General features: G+C 47.3%; 1 protein-coding gene across 2 annotated transcripts; it reads right to left on the bottom strand.

Moving 5' to 3' along the window:
* Nucleotides 1-1,868: 1,868 nt before the first annotated feature.
* Nucleotides 1,869-10,557, bottom strand: tj (Maf family bZIP transcription factor traffic jam). Of its 2 annotated transcripts, XR_003113194.1 has the most exons (5): nucleotides 10,415-10,557; nucleotides 7,441-8,086; nucleotides 6,481-6,803; nucleotides 5,103-5,601; nucleotides 1,869-3,741 (listed from the first exon to the last, which is right to left on the bottom strand). XR_003113194.1 is itself a non-coding variant. In XM_011137734.2 (4 exons), the coding sequence occupies exons 1-4, from the start codon at nucleotides 10,496-10,498 to the stop codon at nucleotides 5,179-5,181; spliced, it is 1,392 nt and encodes a 463-aa protein (XP_011136036.2). In that variant the 5' UTR covers nucleotides 10,499-10,556; the 3' UTR covers nucleotides 1,869-5,178. The 2 variants fall into 2 exon arrangements, 1 of the variants encoding a protein (XP_011136036.2); XM_011137734.2 differs by having other exon boundaries at nucleotides 1,869-5,601; nucleotides 7,441-8,002; nucleotides 10,415-10,556.
* Between the last annotated feature and the right edge of the window lie 5,317 nt (nucleotides 10,558-15,874).

Raw genomic sequence — 15,874 nt, forward strand, 5'->3', positions numbered from 1 at the left:
TTAATAGAAATAACGCCTATGGTCACATTTGCCATGTTGGCCACAGCCTGCGGTTATAGCTTTGTTTATAAACCTCCGACGATAAGACCTGCACAACTCGAGTCGCAAATCGAGCTGCAGCCAAACGTTCGCCTCGTTCGTCGCCTAATGCATATACATTACGTCCATCAAGCGCGGAAGCTTTCACGAACGCGACCAAGTTGTAATCAAAACGTAACGAAGAGCGCAACGGAAAATGTACAAAAGCACAAATCCCAAGAAATGATATGTAAATCTACGCTCAGTGTCTCTCCGTACCGCTCTCTCTCTCTCTCTCTCTCTCTCTCTCTCTCTCTCTCTCTCTCTCTCTCTCCCCCCCCCTCTCTCCCCCCCTCTCTCTCTCCCTCTCTCTTTTTTCTTCCCTTCTTTCCTCACATAATATAGAAATTAATAGAAATTAACTTATCATATTTCGCTACGAATAATTTGGCACAACAAGTTCATTTACAACGAAATACTTTTGCAAATAACGGAGTCTGACATGGCGCACACACCGTAATTTCGGTTAGTTCAGATATCGATACGAGGCACATAAAAGTCATATGCCGATTCTCGTATTCACTTGTGACAGGGTAAACATTAGAATCATCGCCGCAAAGTACATTTGGCGTTACCTTCGAATGCAAGAAAAATGTTGAAATGTTCTGTGTGTCTCTTTTTTTCTTTAGGTCGCTAACTTTGCATACAGCTTCGTATTTATTACATATACTTTCTAGAAGCATTTTCTGAAAGAACGCATCGTGTCGTAGGCTGTCGTACATAGTGACTACTTGCAATGGTGGATTTTGACATTTTGAAGTTCCTTAGGCAAGATATGATATGAAGTTCTCTCTCACTCTCTCATTCCTTCTCTAAAAATTCAAAGTACAATTTCTCTTTTCTTTCTTGGAAGTGGAAATTATGTGTCTGTTGCTGGTCCACTGATGTAACGAGAGAAAAGCAAATATATTGTCTTTTTACACATTTGTCCTACTTTTTATGAAAAAATAGTCACATAAATATTACACATATATATCTCATACAAATATAAATATATAAACTTCTAAACGAAAAAACTTTAAACATATAAATAGAAATATGTATAGAATCACACACACACATATATATATATATATATATATGTGTATGTGTGCAAGATGTCCTACATTTTAATTGCACACCTCAAATATCTCGAGAGCTGCGTTTCCGACAAAAATATTTCGAATGAATGTTGTTCGGTTTTGAGATTTTACTTAATTTAACTTTATTTGTATGAAGAACACACACTATTCTCTATTCAAAAGATTCTAAGTGGCTTGACTTGACTTTAGCGGAAAGTTTTTACTTGAAACATTTTTTGTAACATGTCAAGTTTATGAGACATACAAAACTGTTTGCGTGTTAAATTAGGACAACCTGCACACACAGAATGTTCTAAACCGCCACACAATATTGTAATAACGTATTTTAGAGCTTAATTGAAGTCGAAAGTTCTAATTCAGAAAGCTTCAGGCATCAAAGCTTTCCAAGTTATAAATTATTGGAAAAGAAATAGTCTTCTCGCGAAACAAACTTCAGAAAGCCAGATGAGCAATATAACAATTTGGTTTCTAGAATACACGATGTTAAAATCTGGGAAATTGCAATCAATAATAAACTTTCTCGACACTTTCGCATTAAAATTTTCCACTCCAATTAAACTGTAAAATATACGTTATTAAAGTATTCTACGATAAGTTTGAGACATTCTGTTAGCAATTAAAAAGTCTTTTAATATATCAATAGTAAAAAGGCAAATTATCGTATTAAAAGTGAAAGCAAATATAAAACCTAAAATTTACATTACATTATATAAAAATTTATTCTGGTCGTTTGCGAGATCCTCTCAGAGAAACGTCTTAAGCCCATCTTATGTAGTGCAAAGTCCGTTAAGACGTGAAACGCCACTAATAATTCAATCAAACACTAAACACATTTCTATTCGCAGCATGAGAAAATAATGCCCTCTGAAATTATCAATCTCTCTAACTAACAAAAAATTTTTCGTAAATTTTCTTGTATTTTTCTCCTTTTACATTTTGATGAAGAACATGTGCACAATTCGATGTCGTATGGTTTTATACAAGATTTCCTGGCGACAGGAAGGAGGATCGATGGAAAGTGATAAAAATGAAAAGGCACTGGCAAATGACATGCATAAATAATACAATTCAAATTTAAAATTTAACTATATGCTGAAGACAGAAATCGAAGCTAACTTTTGACAATTTCATTTAATATGGAATAAAGTTTTAGTTTCTTCTTCTAGTTTCATATAATGTGTCAACTGCTAATTGTCATTTACTGAATGATCGTCATCTGTGCTCCTTGTAACATACGAATATAATTATGACATACATCAGTATCCAGACACGATGCATTGGATCGAAAATTTATCTATCCGGTGGATATTAACGAGTTCATGACGCACTTTCCCATATCTGTTGGATCGAACAGAAAGTTGGACGTACCGAAACCACATAACAAGGTTTCAATTTCCGATAAATAGAACGCGCGCGTGTACCAAGTGTTATTCCTCGACACGCATAGCCATTCGGATGTATATAAATAAAATCCCAAGCGATTTTAGACAGGACGGTTTGAAACACGATCGGAATCTTGCTCGAGTAATCGCTGAGATCAAGTGGGACAAATAGACGGGAAATGGGTCTACTGCGTCGCGAATGAAACCGGAGAATCAAATTTGATCGCGAGACTGCGCGAGACTGCGAGACTGCGCGGGGGAGTAACAGAAAATATCGCGTTAAGTAATGGCGGAAATTTTCTTCAGGATCAAGTTGCAATTCGGAAGCTTCTTTTTCAATACGTACGTAAAATCAGATACTCGACTCGCGGACTGAGCGGACGCCAGAAATTGTGTATTAGCATGCAGAATTTTGCTTTATTTCGTCGTGCGGTAGCGTTCATAATTTTCAAACAGAATTCGCCTGACGACTCACGTCGCCGGTTAACACTCTGACGTCTCAATTACGTAGTCCAAAGTCTCGCCACCAATCGCAACGATTGCTTATTCCTTGTTCAATCCACGCCACAAGTTACGCGCGCGCGCGAATGCTAATCCATGTTAAAAATTGCGCGATCTATCTACGCAACTTGAGAAACAACTCTCAAGATCCCGAGCGGCTTCAACCCTCGTCTGAAACCTCGCCACTCACACGGTGATACCGAGCGCCCGCACGCGTATCTATTTCTAATCGTGTTATTAATAACTAAACCGTAACTATATAAAACCATTTGCTAAAAATTACATAACAAACAGGACACGGAGATTCCTTAATACTACGTCACTTAACGTAAGCTTTTCTCTCGGAGCTTTGCACTCCGCTCCGGCGACCTCTTTGTCCCTTGTTCCGCCCGTTCGACAATGTTCGACCAAATCGCCTAACACATATACGCTAAAGTCGATTCATCTAGATACCTTTAACCTATTGATACTTCAGTTACGCGAGATAACCGCTTACATGTTCTCGTCAAGGTCAGCTCGACAGCCGAGCTCTCGGCGTGTCACAGCCCGAAAAGAAAAGAACCAAAAAGAACTGCGACATATAAATCGGGAAATTGAGCGTTATATACACGTGTAGCTTAGAGTGTGCTTAGGGCTTAAGTCTCGACTGAGAAACTGCTTCTCGCAATCCCGCCGATTCTTCGCGATCCGTGGTCAAGCTGCAAACAACCGAACAATCGACCGTTCAAACACATATTGCATATTATGCGACATTATGCGATACGCTTTCGAGCGAATCTCGAATCGTCTATCTATTTTTGCGTACAGAGAGAGTTTTATTTATAGTTTCGCGCGCGCGCGTGTGTGTGTGTGTGTGTGTGTGTGTGTGTGTGATGGTAAGTATAACTGTTTGAAAAAAATCATGCACTACGCGGGTCGCGTAATTTTAGCCTGTGTAATTATGCGCGACATTTTACAACTCCGACGTCAGAATTATGCGCAAAGGTATAAGGGCTTCTCGTCCTCGATATATAATGCCGGGAATGTCCAACGAAATAAGTTCAAGCTCAGTAACTCAGATTTACATGGACTCGAGATTATAATCCTCTGCAAATCCGCGCGCGAGAAATACAATCCGCTTTATTTTCGTCTTAGCCTCTCGCGGCTGAATTTTCGATACAAGACGCGGTCGCTCCGAGCAAAAGGGTGCGAACCTTGAAAATAATGTGTATTCCGGGTATAAGCGATATTAAAAGGAATTTTGTCGGAAAGTTTGTACGATGTCTCTTGAATTCACGCTGAGGACATAAATAAATCCGTCGAGTCAAACTTTCGTTTTCACGTCCAACTTCGTTCCCCCATTTGCTCAAACTGTTTGAATCGGTCGGTACGTATCAGTGGCATGACAGTCTGTCACGTGTGCTCTTCGTAGTCGACGTAGTCAAATTGCGATCTACGCGTTTTGCTCGGCACTGACGTTAAGTTCTATAGAAAAATAATACTACGTGGGAATTTGCGACTGAAACACCCTCCGCCACTCTTGGGTATTATCATGCACTTCCAGATACACGCGCGCGTCGTGAAAGGCTTCACATGCACATTTTAGAAACATAGTCAATATTTCAAGGTCAACGTGTATATCACTGTTGGTTACGCAACGCGGTTTCATGTAATCTTTACGCGTAGCCAGATATATGAAATATTTTTATCCACCTAGACGATATAAGCGCACGAACGTCACACTGCACACGAGAACAGTCCGCGTTCGTCGTGACACATTAAGGCCGGTGCAGAAGCTTCGTCGTGTTTTTTGTCAAGTGAAATAAAGGAAGAAAACAAAATTCCACGGATTAATGTTTACGAATAAAATGAGCAACATCGACTCGGTATCTCGTCGAACGTCTAACGGTGACTCCCTGCTGTTTTCACCCGTCGCTTAACGTCGCCAAGAATTTTACTCGCCAAAACTTTACGAAAATTTCATACCAAAAAATGCCTTCAAGTCGAATAAAATGTGCTTACGCAATTTAATAAGATTTCATCGAAAACTTCCACCGAATTACCAATTGTCGTCACTCACCAATGGAGAATCCACTGATCAACCGGCAATGGAAGATTCTTCAAGTCCAACAAGCGCCTCCTCGGCGCTGTCGATGTCACAGGTAGACTTCGGGGCTCGCAGGTGCCGGTTGGTGTTGCTGTTGCTGCTGCTGCTGCGGGTGTGGCTGCTGGGTCTGCTGGGTCCGGTGTTGCTGCTGCTGCTGCTGCTGTTGCTGCTGCTGCTGCTGCTGCTGCTGCTGCTGCTGCTGCTGCTGCTGCTGCGACGTCTGTTGTTGGTGATGGCTCTGACTGTGATTGTGATGGTGACTCTGCTGCGTCCTCAGCATCTCGTACCGCTGCTTGTAAAGATCGCACTCCTGCTGCAGCCGCGACAGCTCGACCTTCGTGCGTTGCAGCTCGTTCTGCAGATTCCGGTTGGTGGTTTCGAGGTCGTGGCGTTGCTGCAGCCGCTTGCTGCGGCAATTCTGCGCGTAACCGCGATTCTTCAGCGTCCGCCGCTTTTGCTTCAGCCTCACAACCTTAGCACACGACGACGAGGGGCTTTTATCCGAGCATAATCTCAGCCGAGGGCTGCTGACGACACATGTTTTCAACACGTCGACAACGAGCGCGTCGACAGCGTGCAATGATGTTTCGTCGAGGAAGTAACGAGCGACGCCCGCTGAGGGCCACTAAACGGACACACCGAACTCTCTCTCTCTCTCTCTCTCTCTCTCTCTCTCTCTCTCCCTCTCTCTCTTCTCTCGACGAGGACTCGACTTTGGCGCGCACTGTTTTGCCAGACTTTCGCCGACATGCAGCTAGTGGACGGATTATTATCGCGTCGCGCCCACTTCTCGTCGCTTTTCGTGTTGAGACCCGAAATTGCAAATTTCGTTCGACTCGAGTGGGCCGCACCAAGCGCGAAGCGACGCTTGTTATCGCTTGTCTTGTCTCTGTCACCTTTGTCTTTTTATTTAGAAACAGTCTACCGTCGTTATACACATAACAAAAAAAATATATACCCTGACAAATCTCTTCGGCCTCGAAGAAAATTGCACGAATTGATCGAAATCGCCTTTCTTCTCGCTCGCCAAGCGCCGGAATCGGCTGATCGTTTTGCACCGAACTCGAAAGACAAAATCTCTCTCTCTCTCTCTCTCTCTCTCTCTCGGAGAGCAGCTTGATCAGTTGTACAAAACAAGAAAAAGATAAGCACTCCTCGTCGAGAAAAGCACTTCGTCGTCACTCAAGAGCGTAATTTCCGCAGCGTGGCGAGCGAGGGCGCCCTTTTTTACGCGCGCCATCCTGCCAGGATGAAACATCATTGCACGAGTTTTCATTCAGCGGCCAGTCAGCGCCGAGAAAACCGCGCGCGAGGGTAAACGCGGCGTCGGAAGAGAAAGGATTCGACTCACCTCCTCCCGCGGGCAGCCGTGGAGGCGTTTGTTGAGTTCGCGCACCGACAGCGACATTAGGAGCTCGTCATTCATCAGCTCCTCCTGAGCATTCGAGCCGTTGCAGTTGGAGTAGAGACCGTTGCCGGCTCGGTGAGCCGGGCTGGGCCCGCCGGCGCCGCAGGAGCTCACCGAGCACACGCTCAAGGGCCTGCCCGGCTGCAAGGACATGCCCTGCATGCTGTCCTCTATCCCCTGCAGCACACCCCCGCCGGCGGGAAGCATCCCGCTCCCTGTGCCAGGACCACCGTAGTAATCGAGGTGACTCGACATCGTCAAGTAGCCTGCAACGAGGAATTAAGATCGCTCTGGAATCGTCCTCGGACACCACGAATTCGCCCGTTCAAACGCGCGAGACTATCATCATCATCATAGCGGCCAGTCTGCATACCGCAATCATACCGAGCCTTTAGGGTAGATCACAGCTGGATCTTTCGATATTCCGACTCGCTTACCGGAATTTAAGCTTGTTTGCTGGGGTTTTAGATTCCAGACGCGTAGAGTATGTCGAGGAAAACTCAAACGAGCGTCACATGACGTACACTTCGCGTACGAAAACGTAATCGGGAAGCGTGAGGCAGCAAACAAGCGATCGACCTGATGATCAAGCGGCCAAATCTTTTCGAAGTAACGAGTCGAAATAACCCCGGTCTCGGGGTGAGGTTCTCTCGAGTACAATTGAACGGTACGCTTACAGCTCGATGATAAGGCCTTCGGTCTCTCTGGTCCGAAGAACCAGTGTCCAGTTTCCGGAATTTAGGAGGAGACACACAGGTGGAGCACTCGCGGGACTTGGTGCGGGAGAGAGCAAGGAGAGACAGGTACCCCCCCCCCCGCCCCGGCGGGAGGTAGGGAACAACACGGAGGAAGGGAAAGGGGACTGGACGACAAGAGCCAAGGCCAAGACGCGAGCACACTTACCCGCGTGTCTGGTAGGTCGCGGCAGGTGCTGCAACTCCTGGAAATGATGGTGCGCCGACGTGGTCGACCAAGGCTCGTGGTGCGGCTCCGGGGTTTGCTCCTGAGGGCAATGGGGCCTCAGGTCCAGCGGTTCCTGCCGCAACGACTGCGTGAGCCAGCCCATGCCGCCCGCGCTGACCTGTATCTCCTCCTGCACCAGCGCCGGCGGTTGCTGCAACTGCAGCAGGATGCCGCCGCGGTCGCGGCCATCGCGCGGCTCCCGCAGCTCGCGGTCGCCGCGATGCAGCTGCAGCGGCGGCGGCGGTGAGGCCGAGACCGGCGGAGTGTCCGGCGGCGTGCCCGGGTGCGACAGCGTGGTGAGATGCGCCGCGGTGCCAGGCGGTGCCTTCACCAGGACGCCGTGCTGCACCTGAATGTGCGGCTGCCCGTACAGCGGATGGGGCTGCTCCAGCTCGTGCGCAGGCGGCGTCAACGGCGCCAAGGTCAAGCCCTGCGGCTGCACCGGTCCCGAAAGTTGCACCACGCTACCGTTCACCATCACGGTCGGCGAGCCCATTCGCACCTGCAACGCGCGACAGCCGTTCGCGTCGCTGATGAGTGGCTCGTTGCTCGTGTGGCCTTTCGACCCAAGTAGCAAGTGATGTCTCTAACGTCAGTAAGACATCATTTAACGCCACCTTGCTACGTACGAGGACGCGCGAAGATGGAACACTTGAGGAAGAATTCGGGCCGCTTTCACCATCCTCGGTTTCATTTAATCACGACCGATTATGCCGTTCGGATCGACCGGAATCGACCAATCACGCTTGACCGAGGATGGTGAGATTAGCTCTTGGATGCATGCTTCGTGCCGTGTTAGCAACACACACTTGTTATTGTTCTAAGCGTATCGAACTGAACGGAAAGATTCCGCATCGTTTCCACACACGTGGCGCCTTTGTTGTCTCAAAGATGAATAAAGGAAAATTGATCGCAAAATGAGCGCAAAATGATGCAATGGGGCGAACTGAAGTCTGCTGGAGGCGAAGAGAGTCTGCAGGGCAGTTTGAAGAGATATGTCTCGCTGGGATATCTTGCTGACTGTTTCACGGCAGGGATGAATATCAATTGCTTGGCAGAACAACGTTGTCGACGAAGCGAGTGTGCGACGCTGAGCCGCACCGTTGCCAGATAATCAAGAAACAAATCCAAGACGTGTTCCTTCAAACTATCCTAAAGTCTCATTCTACCGCATCACGTGACATTTGTAATGAATCTCTGTCGATTTAACCAGGCGTCAAGTCTCTGTTATATTCATGCAGACTATATATGTGTTATTGATTAAATTAAAAAAAAATGACGATCCAAGTGTGAATTTTCCCATAGATGTGGCTGTCAAACTGTGTGTGTGTGTGTGTGTATGTGTGTGTGTGTGTGTGTGTGTGTGTGTGTGTGTGTGTGTGTGTGTGTGTGTGTGTGTGTGTGTGTGTGTGCCAATTGGCGTAAGGCCAATCTGAGAATGTAAAGTGCTGTCAGATGAAAAATTCGAATATCTGAAAGTACATGGACGAAAGTGTGTCGAGTGTTTTCTGCAAATGTATTAAAATTATGCAGCAGACAGCGAGAGAAAGCCATGATAAAACCAAATATCTGCCACGTCTTTCTAACACGTAAAAGTTCAAATTCGCTCGATTACTTGCGAGAGCAAGTAATCATTTTCTCTGCCTTTTCCTCTTCGACACCGTCGAGCCGCGAATGAATAAGTATATTTTCGTGCAAACAGACTGTACAATTATTCAAAGTATGATTCTGTACCGTCGACAACTATCACCGTAAAAAAATAACGGAAAATGGATATAATTGAGAAGCTACAATTTTTCGTGCACGTGAACCGTTGTATTAAAAAATAAATGAAACGCCGTTCTGTGTGCCGAGGATGGAATGTACAATCCCGCCTAATTTGAAGCCCAAATTTCCGAAAGACTAAAAAGAGCCGTCACCTGCTGGCGAAACGCAAAATTGCGATTTTCCAGCTAGTTTATATACGACAGATAACGGCGCACGTTTCACTCAAGCGCAGCGCGTACAGTGCGCAGTGCGCACTGTGAATGATAACACAACACACAGCGCACACAGCCACACGCACAATATACGTTACATATTTTTCCGCTCTTTTTTAGGACAACATTATTCGGTGATGAGGGAATTATACAGCATGCCTCTGACGTACCCAGCGGTATGTTTGGCAAACGTAACAGATATAAAGTTGACAGTTCAACAACAGTTGACGCGAGAGAAAATAATTGATTCATTTCGCTCGAATTCGTTTGAGTACGGGAACAAGCTAACTTTTTAAACGAAACATCATTTCGTTTCGGCGAGTCGAACCACGTTGGAACTTCATTGAAAAAGTCTTAAAATCGTCTCGACAATGATCTATTCTCCAAAACTGTCCACAACTTTCGGACACTTTTCACAAAACTCTTCCCTCTTACTCACTTGCGACCCGAGTCTGATTCACTTCACTTCATTCCGGAAAGAAAAGCAAAGAAGAAAACACTTGACTCGAAGTAATCTGATGAATAAGAAGAAGAAACAAGTAGATTATTTTATCCGGAGCAAATTTTCGCATGCGTGTGTATAGTATGCGTACAATTACGTTGGGGAGAATTACAAAAGCAGTACATGAAATTAAGCGCTACATGTGCCGAAAAATCCCACTTCTAACGTATTATTCTCCAACGGCGGATTCTCCGTATACAATTCGCGGTCTAAATCCTCAGAACGACGAGTGTCGAGGCGAGCCGTCGTTCGTTGGAACAATAAATGCGTATCTTCTCACAGATGACTCGCTTCGGGAGAAAATCCACTTCGGAATTCGGCGGAGAATCGTTCGTCGGAAAAGAATCGCGCGGTTGAAAGCGGGCCATATCTCGTGTATTTACATACAACTCTCGAGAATACGCTCGCTGGGGGCGCTCCCAGGCTCTCTCACCTCTCGCTTGACGTCGGCGGGGTCCAGATGATCGAGGACAAACTCCTGCACATACTCCCTCGCCAAATGGTCCTCCGCTTCCATCTTAACCTCGTCGACCTCTACCTCCACCTCCTCTACCGTGTTCGTCGCGCCTGCATACGGAAGCGTCTTCTGATCGCCACCGCCGTCACCGCCGCCGCCGCCGCCGCCGCCGCCGCCACCACCGCCACCACCGCCGCCGCCACCACCGTCGCCTCCGCCTCCGCCACCCGGACAACTCGTCACCGTCGTTTGTTGCGTCGTGACCACCTTCCCGGCCAAATATCTCGTCGAGGGGAAAGCTAGACGGACGACGTGTCCGGGTAATGATTCGCCTCGCCACGTGAACGACGAACTCGTGATTCCGTGCGCCGATGTAAGATCCGCCGCGACCCCACGACAGATCGCGACGGCCGACGCGAAGGGCCTTGACTTGAACCCTAGCTAGCGGAAGAGTCACCGGCTGCGAAACGAAGTCACCGGATCACACCGTATCTCGATTCCCCGTTAGTACATGTTAACCTCGGCGCCTGTCGCCAGGGAGCGACTTCTTGGGCTTACTCTAGGGTCTCGGTGCAGCTTCTTCAGCTACTTTCACGCTTTACTCCTTCAGCTTCGCTCGCGATCGGAATATCGAATTGCCGTGGTTACAAAGAGTCTGGTACAGACCGTCCAACGAGCACCCCCGTTCGACATCCGCAGTCGCGCGGGCTCAAAGCACGAGGGTTCAAAGCACTCGGCGGCGGACACTTCGTCGGGCGGACGCGGGGTGATGCTGCGGGAACACTTGCTCCTCGTGATTCGACCGAAGAGACCGTATGTGGAAGCCCGCGTTTCTTCCCTCGAAACGAAACGCAGGGACAGAGATACGAAGAGCGACACTCTGTTGGAGGTCTTCAGCGTGCGCGGGCATTAAGCGGAATTTAACGGCACTTCCTTCGTGCGAGAAACGCGAGGGAAAGAAGAACAGCGCAATCAGGAGCGCTGGAGGGTGGCTCCTGAATACATCTACTTTACGATCACCATCGGACACTGGCACATATCGATCTTTTCACGGTAATCCCGCGCACAGACGGGCATCAATATGCACTCGCGATTCCGCACCAACACACATGAACACTTTTCCCACCACTGTGATTAGTCTCCCCGCAGCTGTCGTGCTCGACTTGCGCTCGGCTTGGGGATCCTGTTTATCTCCCTTAACTGCCGAGAAGACGACGCGATCAGGAGGAGCGAGACGGACCAGTCTCACGATTAATGAGGCATATCTCGTCGTAGGTCCAAACTCCACTGACTTCACCCCTCAGACCCCCGAATCAATTCGCATTCGGATCGAACGCAGTTCCGTCGATCGCGCACCCCGGCACCGCAATGTTTTCTTTTTCCCGGGCCTCCTCGCGTTCTCTCTCTCTCTCTCTCCGCGAGATCTCCTAAGGTCGAAAGCGCAAATCGGCGGGCGAATAGAACGAGAAAGAAGAGAAGAGAGAAACGGCGCGAGAAAGGATGAGACACTGCGATAGCGGGAGAAGGGTTGGAAGGAGAGAGAGAGAGAAAGAGAAAGAGAGAAAAAGAGAGAGGTGGAGAGAGAGAGAGAGAGAGAGAGAGAGAGAGAGAGAGAGAGAGAGAGAGAGAGAGAGAGAGAGAGAAAGAGAGAGGTGGAGAAAGAGAGAGAAAGAGAGAGAGAGAGAGAGAGAGAGAGAGAGAGAGAGAGAGAGAGAGAGAGAGAGAGAGAGAGAGAGAGAGAGAGAGAGAGAGAAGGGAAAAGAGAAAACGAGCGCGCCAAAGAGAAGGAGAAAAAGAGATCGCGTGTCGGACAGCAGTGGATACGCCGCCTGAGTGGTGACTGGTCGGCCGTATGCCGAGAGTGAGCTTTCGTGCTTTCGCGCGCAGGACAGCTACATGACGTCACACGTGGTAGGCGTGGCCGCGAACTATTTGGTCTCCCCGACTCGCTCGGCAATTGGCGCATCCCGCACCGCGCCGCCATTTGCACACTCCTCCCACTTGACCCCCCCTTCCTCCCACCACCCATTCCAATTCACAATGACCCGACATAATACCCCCTTCCTCGGCGCATCGCATCGGATCCGGTCACTCGAGGTAGCACACACATTAATTTCTAAAGTGATTATTATAATTTTTCAACGAGGGCGCGATTGCGCGAATTCTAGTCTCTCACCCGCCTCTGAACCCTCCTCGCCCCTCACGCGCCGACGTAAACGTGTTCCGCCTGTGTTACGGTTCCGGCTAAGCCGACTTCCCTCCTCCGCCACTTACGGGACACCCGTATAGCGATTTTTCTCTTCTTCCCTTGTAGATTTCAATTTACCGGCGGTCGGTACCAGTGACCTTTTATCTGGCAACCGCGATCTCGATTCGGACAGGCCGCGATTTTCCGCGCAGGCCTGGGCTCTGAAGAGAGGGCGGAGGCGGTTCACAGAATGTCACGTCTGTGATGCGACATCCGTGCCAGGGTGGAGGAAAAGGAGGTGGAGGTGGGGGCGGAGGAGGTGGCGGAGGAAGAGGAGGAGGGAGAGGAGGGAGAGCAAAGCGCAAGGGAGATAAATGGGGACCGGAACGGGTGTCAGATTACTGTCGCGCCCAGTTAACGAGATATCGCTTTGCGTGTCTGAGATTCTATACGCTTGGAAGAAAGCATCCTTGATACACCGTTGATTTAGAGGATAAACGAGACACAAATTCCAACGCAATCGAAAACTGTACGAGCAAAATCCGAAGTAAAAATCCGTTCAGGTCTAAAATTCCAACTCGCCGACGAAAGATGAGATCAATTTTGAGACGGACGATAATCATGATTATATGAATAAACACCCAATTTCTCTCTCTGCAGTAAATTTTTTCAGTAACCACGTCTTCGGGGTAATTTCTTTTCTTCTCCTTTTCCGCCATAATACGGGTATACAAGATCCCCGGACTCGAATGTGACAACGTACAAGCAGAACTTACGGAATTGAACAGAAAAGACCTCTGCCATTTTGCACACAATCGTCACAATGTTCAAGATATTAATTAAGAAACATTGACGAATCAATGCGCGCGATGCAGTGACAGCGTCTACCGTAGGGCAGCCTGAAGATATGTCTTGGGCTTATTTACCGTTCCCAAGCAACGATGAATATCGGATGACAGCGAAAGACGGAGCCTAAGAGCCCTCACGCACACATACATACACACGCGCAAGCGCGCGCGCAATTGCCGTAACTGTAACATAAGACGCAAACTTAAGCTGAAGAACCAATGAGGATATCGCATTAGATGTGTGCACTCCAGAGGAAAATAGAAGTGACCGTAAATCTGAGTCGCAAGCAGAAGTAACTAGATTTACCGTCACTTCTATCTTCTCCTCTAGCAGGCACACGTCTGATGCGATATCCTGAATGGCCTATCGACTTAAGTTTACGCCTTAGATTACAGTTACAGTAGCAATTCGTATGTGAAGGTCCTAACGCCGCATCACACGCGTGTTTTTAAGCCACACACGTTCTATGTTCGTCGCGCTGCTGAGAGATCGGAATACGTGTCCAAGGCACGTCTCTTCAGACTGCCTTACAAAACTCAGCCCACGGCATCGCGAGCACTGATTCGCCAATTTTTGTGTCGCGACTAATGTATCTGGAAAATTATGGTTGTTTGCAAATTGGGAGAGGTCTCTTCTTCTGTTCTTTTCTGTTCGAAGTCCGAAGAGTTCGGCCTGCACTCAAGTCCAGACACCCTACATGTTCCATTAAAGACGCAGCATCACTCTCGCTCATTCAAGCCTCTTTCCTCTTATTACCCTCGATCATTTCCGTTAAAGTTGATGTCTCTTCTTCGAATTCGACCACGTACTCGTCCGAAACGTTTTCTTATTTCTCGAGCAATTCATCCGGGCATTGTTGCATGTCACTGCATCGATTTTGGAGTTGGATCGGCAGACAATAATTGTCTGTTTGATAGAATCCTTATGCTTCACACACACACACACACACATTTGCTATATTCCACATATTGGAAAATGACTCCTATGACTGATTTGAATTAAAGTCGGTAACTGGGAGAATTTCTTTGAGACATCTCGCATAAGATGAAGAAGTACACACAGATATATTTCGCCAGCTTCCCTTCGAGTGACGCGACTCTAATTTGCGTTGGCTGTGAAGCGGCATTACTCTTCGATCGGCGAAGAAACTCAAGCTCCGTGAGAGTTTATGCGAAACGGCGGCGAATCACGAACTTTCATCTAAATAGGTTCCCGCACACGTCTACCAGTCTACCCTCCTACTTAGCAGCTCATATTACACTCCGTGCTGACTTTTGGGATGCCATGACTTTAAAATCTTACATGAGTTTTCAATTTTCTCCCTTCTCGCGACCGACTTCCTAATACCTGGCATAATTCTCTGTGCAGTGCGCGAGAGTGAAAAGATTTCAACCGGCACAAGGATGTTTGGTATCTTTTTATCTGTCTTCCAATCAGAAATACGGATAACAAGCGATACTCTTATTGATAGATCGAGCCAAAATTATTCGCATGGACAATTATGCTTAGGGAACAGTCAAGATCGTAAGATATCCAGCGTTAGTCGAGTTGAAGTTCAGTACATCGGCTCAACTTATCAAACGAGTCACTAAAACTTCGCAAGGTATTGGTGTACAGATATGCGAAGATTAACACCACCAATTCAATCCTTTCATCTCATCTTACGTATAAAAATATTAGGACAGTCACCGAAAAACAAATCCTTTACGGAATGTTGCATTCGACTTCACGTCGAAGAATTACACGATAAAATGAGAAATATCTTGACAAGTATTCACTTTCCAATAATTTCTCCTCACCTCGTTGCTTTTGTGGCACAAAATACCCGTGTACCCGGATTAACCCTTCAAGATGGTCTTGATGTGGATATAAAGGCCTAAGAAAGCGGGACGTACCAGATCTGAGATCGGAATGATACAAACTGATCGCGCAGTTCTCTTCGGCCATTAAAGCACAATAATCAAAAGTATATAACTGACATGTTGGACTTTGATTTATCTGCAATTTTACTAGACATCGCACAAAGTACTGGAACTTCCCCCGACGAGGCAAGTTCTTGTCAGTTGAAACGGTGAGAGTCGCCGACCGTTGTCGGACGCACTCGTCGAGCAAAAACTCGAAATAGTGACGAACGAGTAACGATAGGTTTGGCCATTTTGTCGAGCTCGAGGAATTTGTCGACGCTGCAGCTCGACATTCTTCGTCCATCGCTTCCTTTCGATTCTGCCTTCGCCATTCGTTCGCGCGCTCGATATACGTCCGCTGCTGAATTTCTTCGGATAACGAGTGTCGAAAATTTTCCACTCGCCAAGAGTACAGCAAAACAAGAGAACACCAAGTTGCGTAAAACACTACGCTCTCGCGAACGCCACATTTTGGAGTCATAATATTGGCTTATA

The sequence above is a fragment of the Harpegnathos saltator genome, unplaced genomic scaffold, assembly GCF_003227715.2.
Source record: "Harpegnathos saltator strain DR-91 unplaced genomic scaffold, Hsal_v8.6 scaffold38, whole genome shotgun sequence".
NCBI lineage: Eukaryota > Metazoa > Arthropoda > Insecta > Hymenoptera > Formicidae > Harpegnathos > Harpegnathos saltator.

Excerpts from the sequence above, each read along its gene's own strand:
- tj (XM_011137734.2), bottom strand. The coding sequence starts at position 10,498 with ATGGAAGCGGAGGACCATTTGGCGAGGGAGTATGTGCAGGAGTTTGTC. Across the intron at positions 6,804-7,440 it reads GCGACCTACCAGACACGCGG|GCTACTTGACGATGTCGAGT; the intron begins GTAAGTGTGCTC and ends TCCTCGTTGCAG. Across the intron at positions 5,602-6,480 it reads ACGGCTGCCCGCGGGAGGAG|GTTGTGAGGCTGAAGCAAAA; the intron begins GTGAGTCGAATC and ends TCGTGTGCTAAG.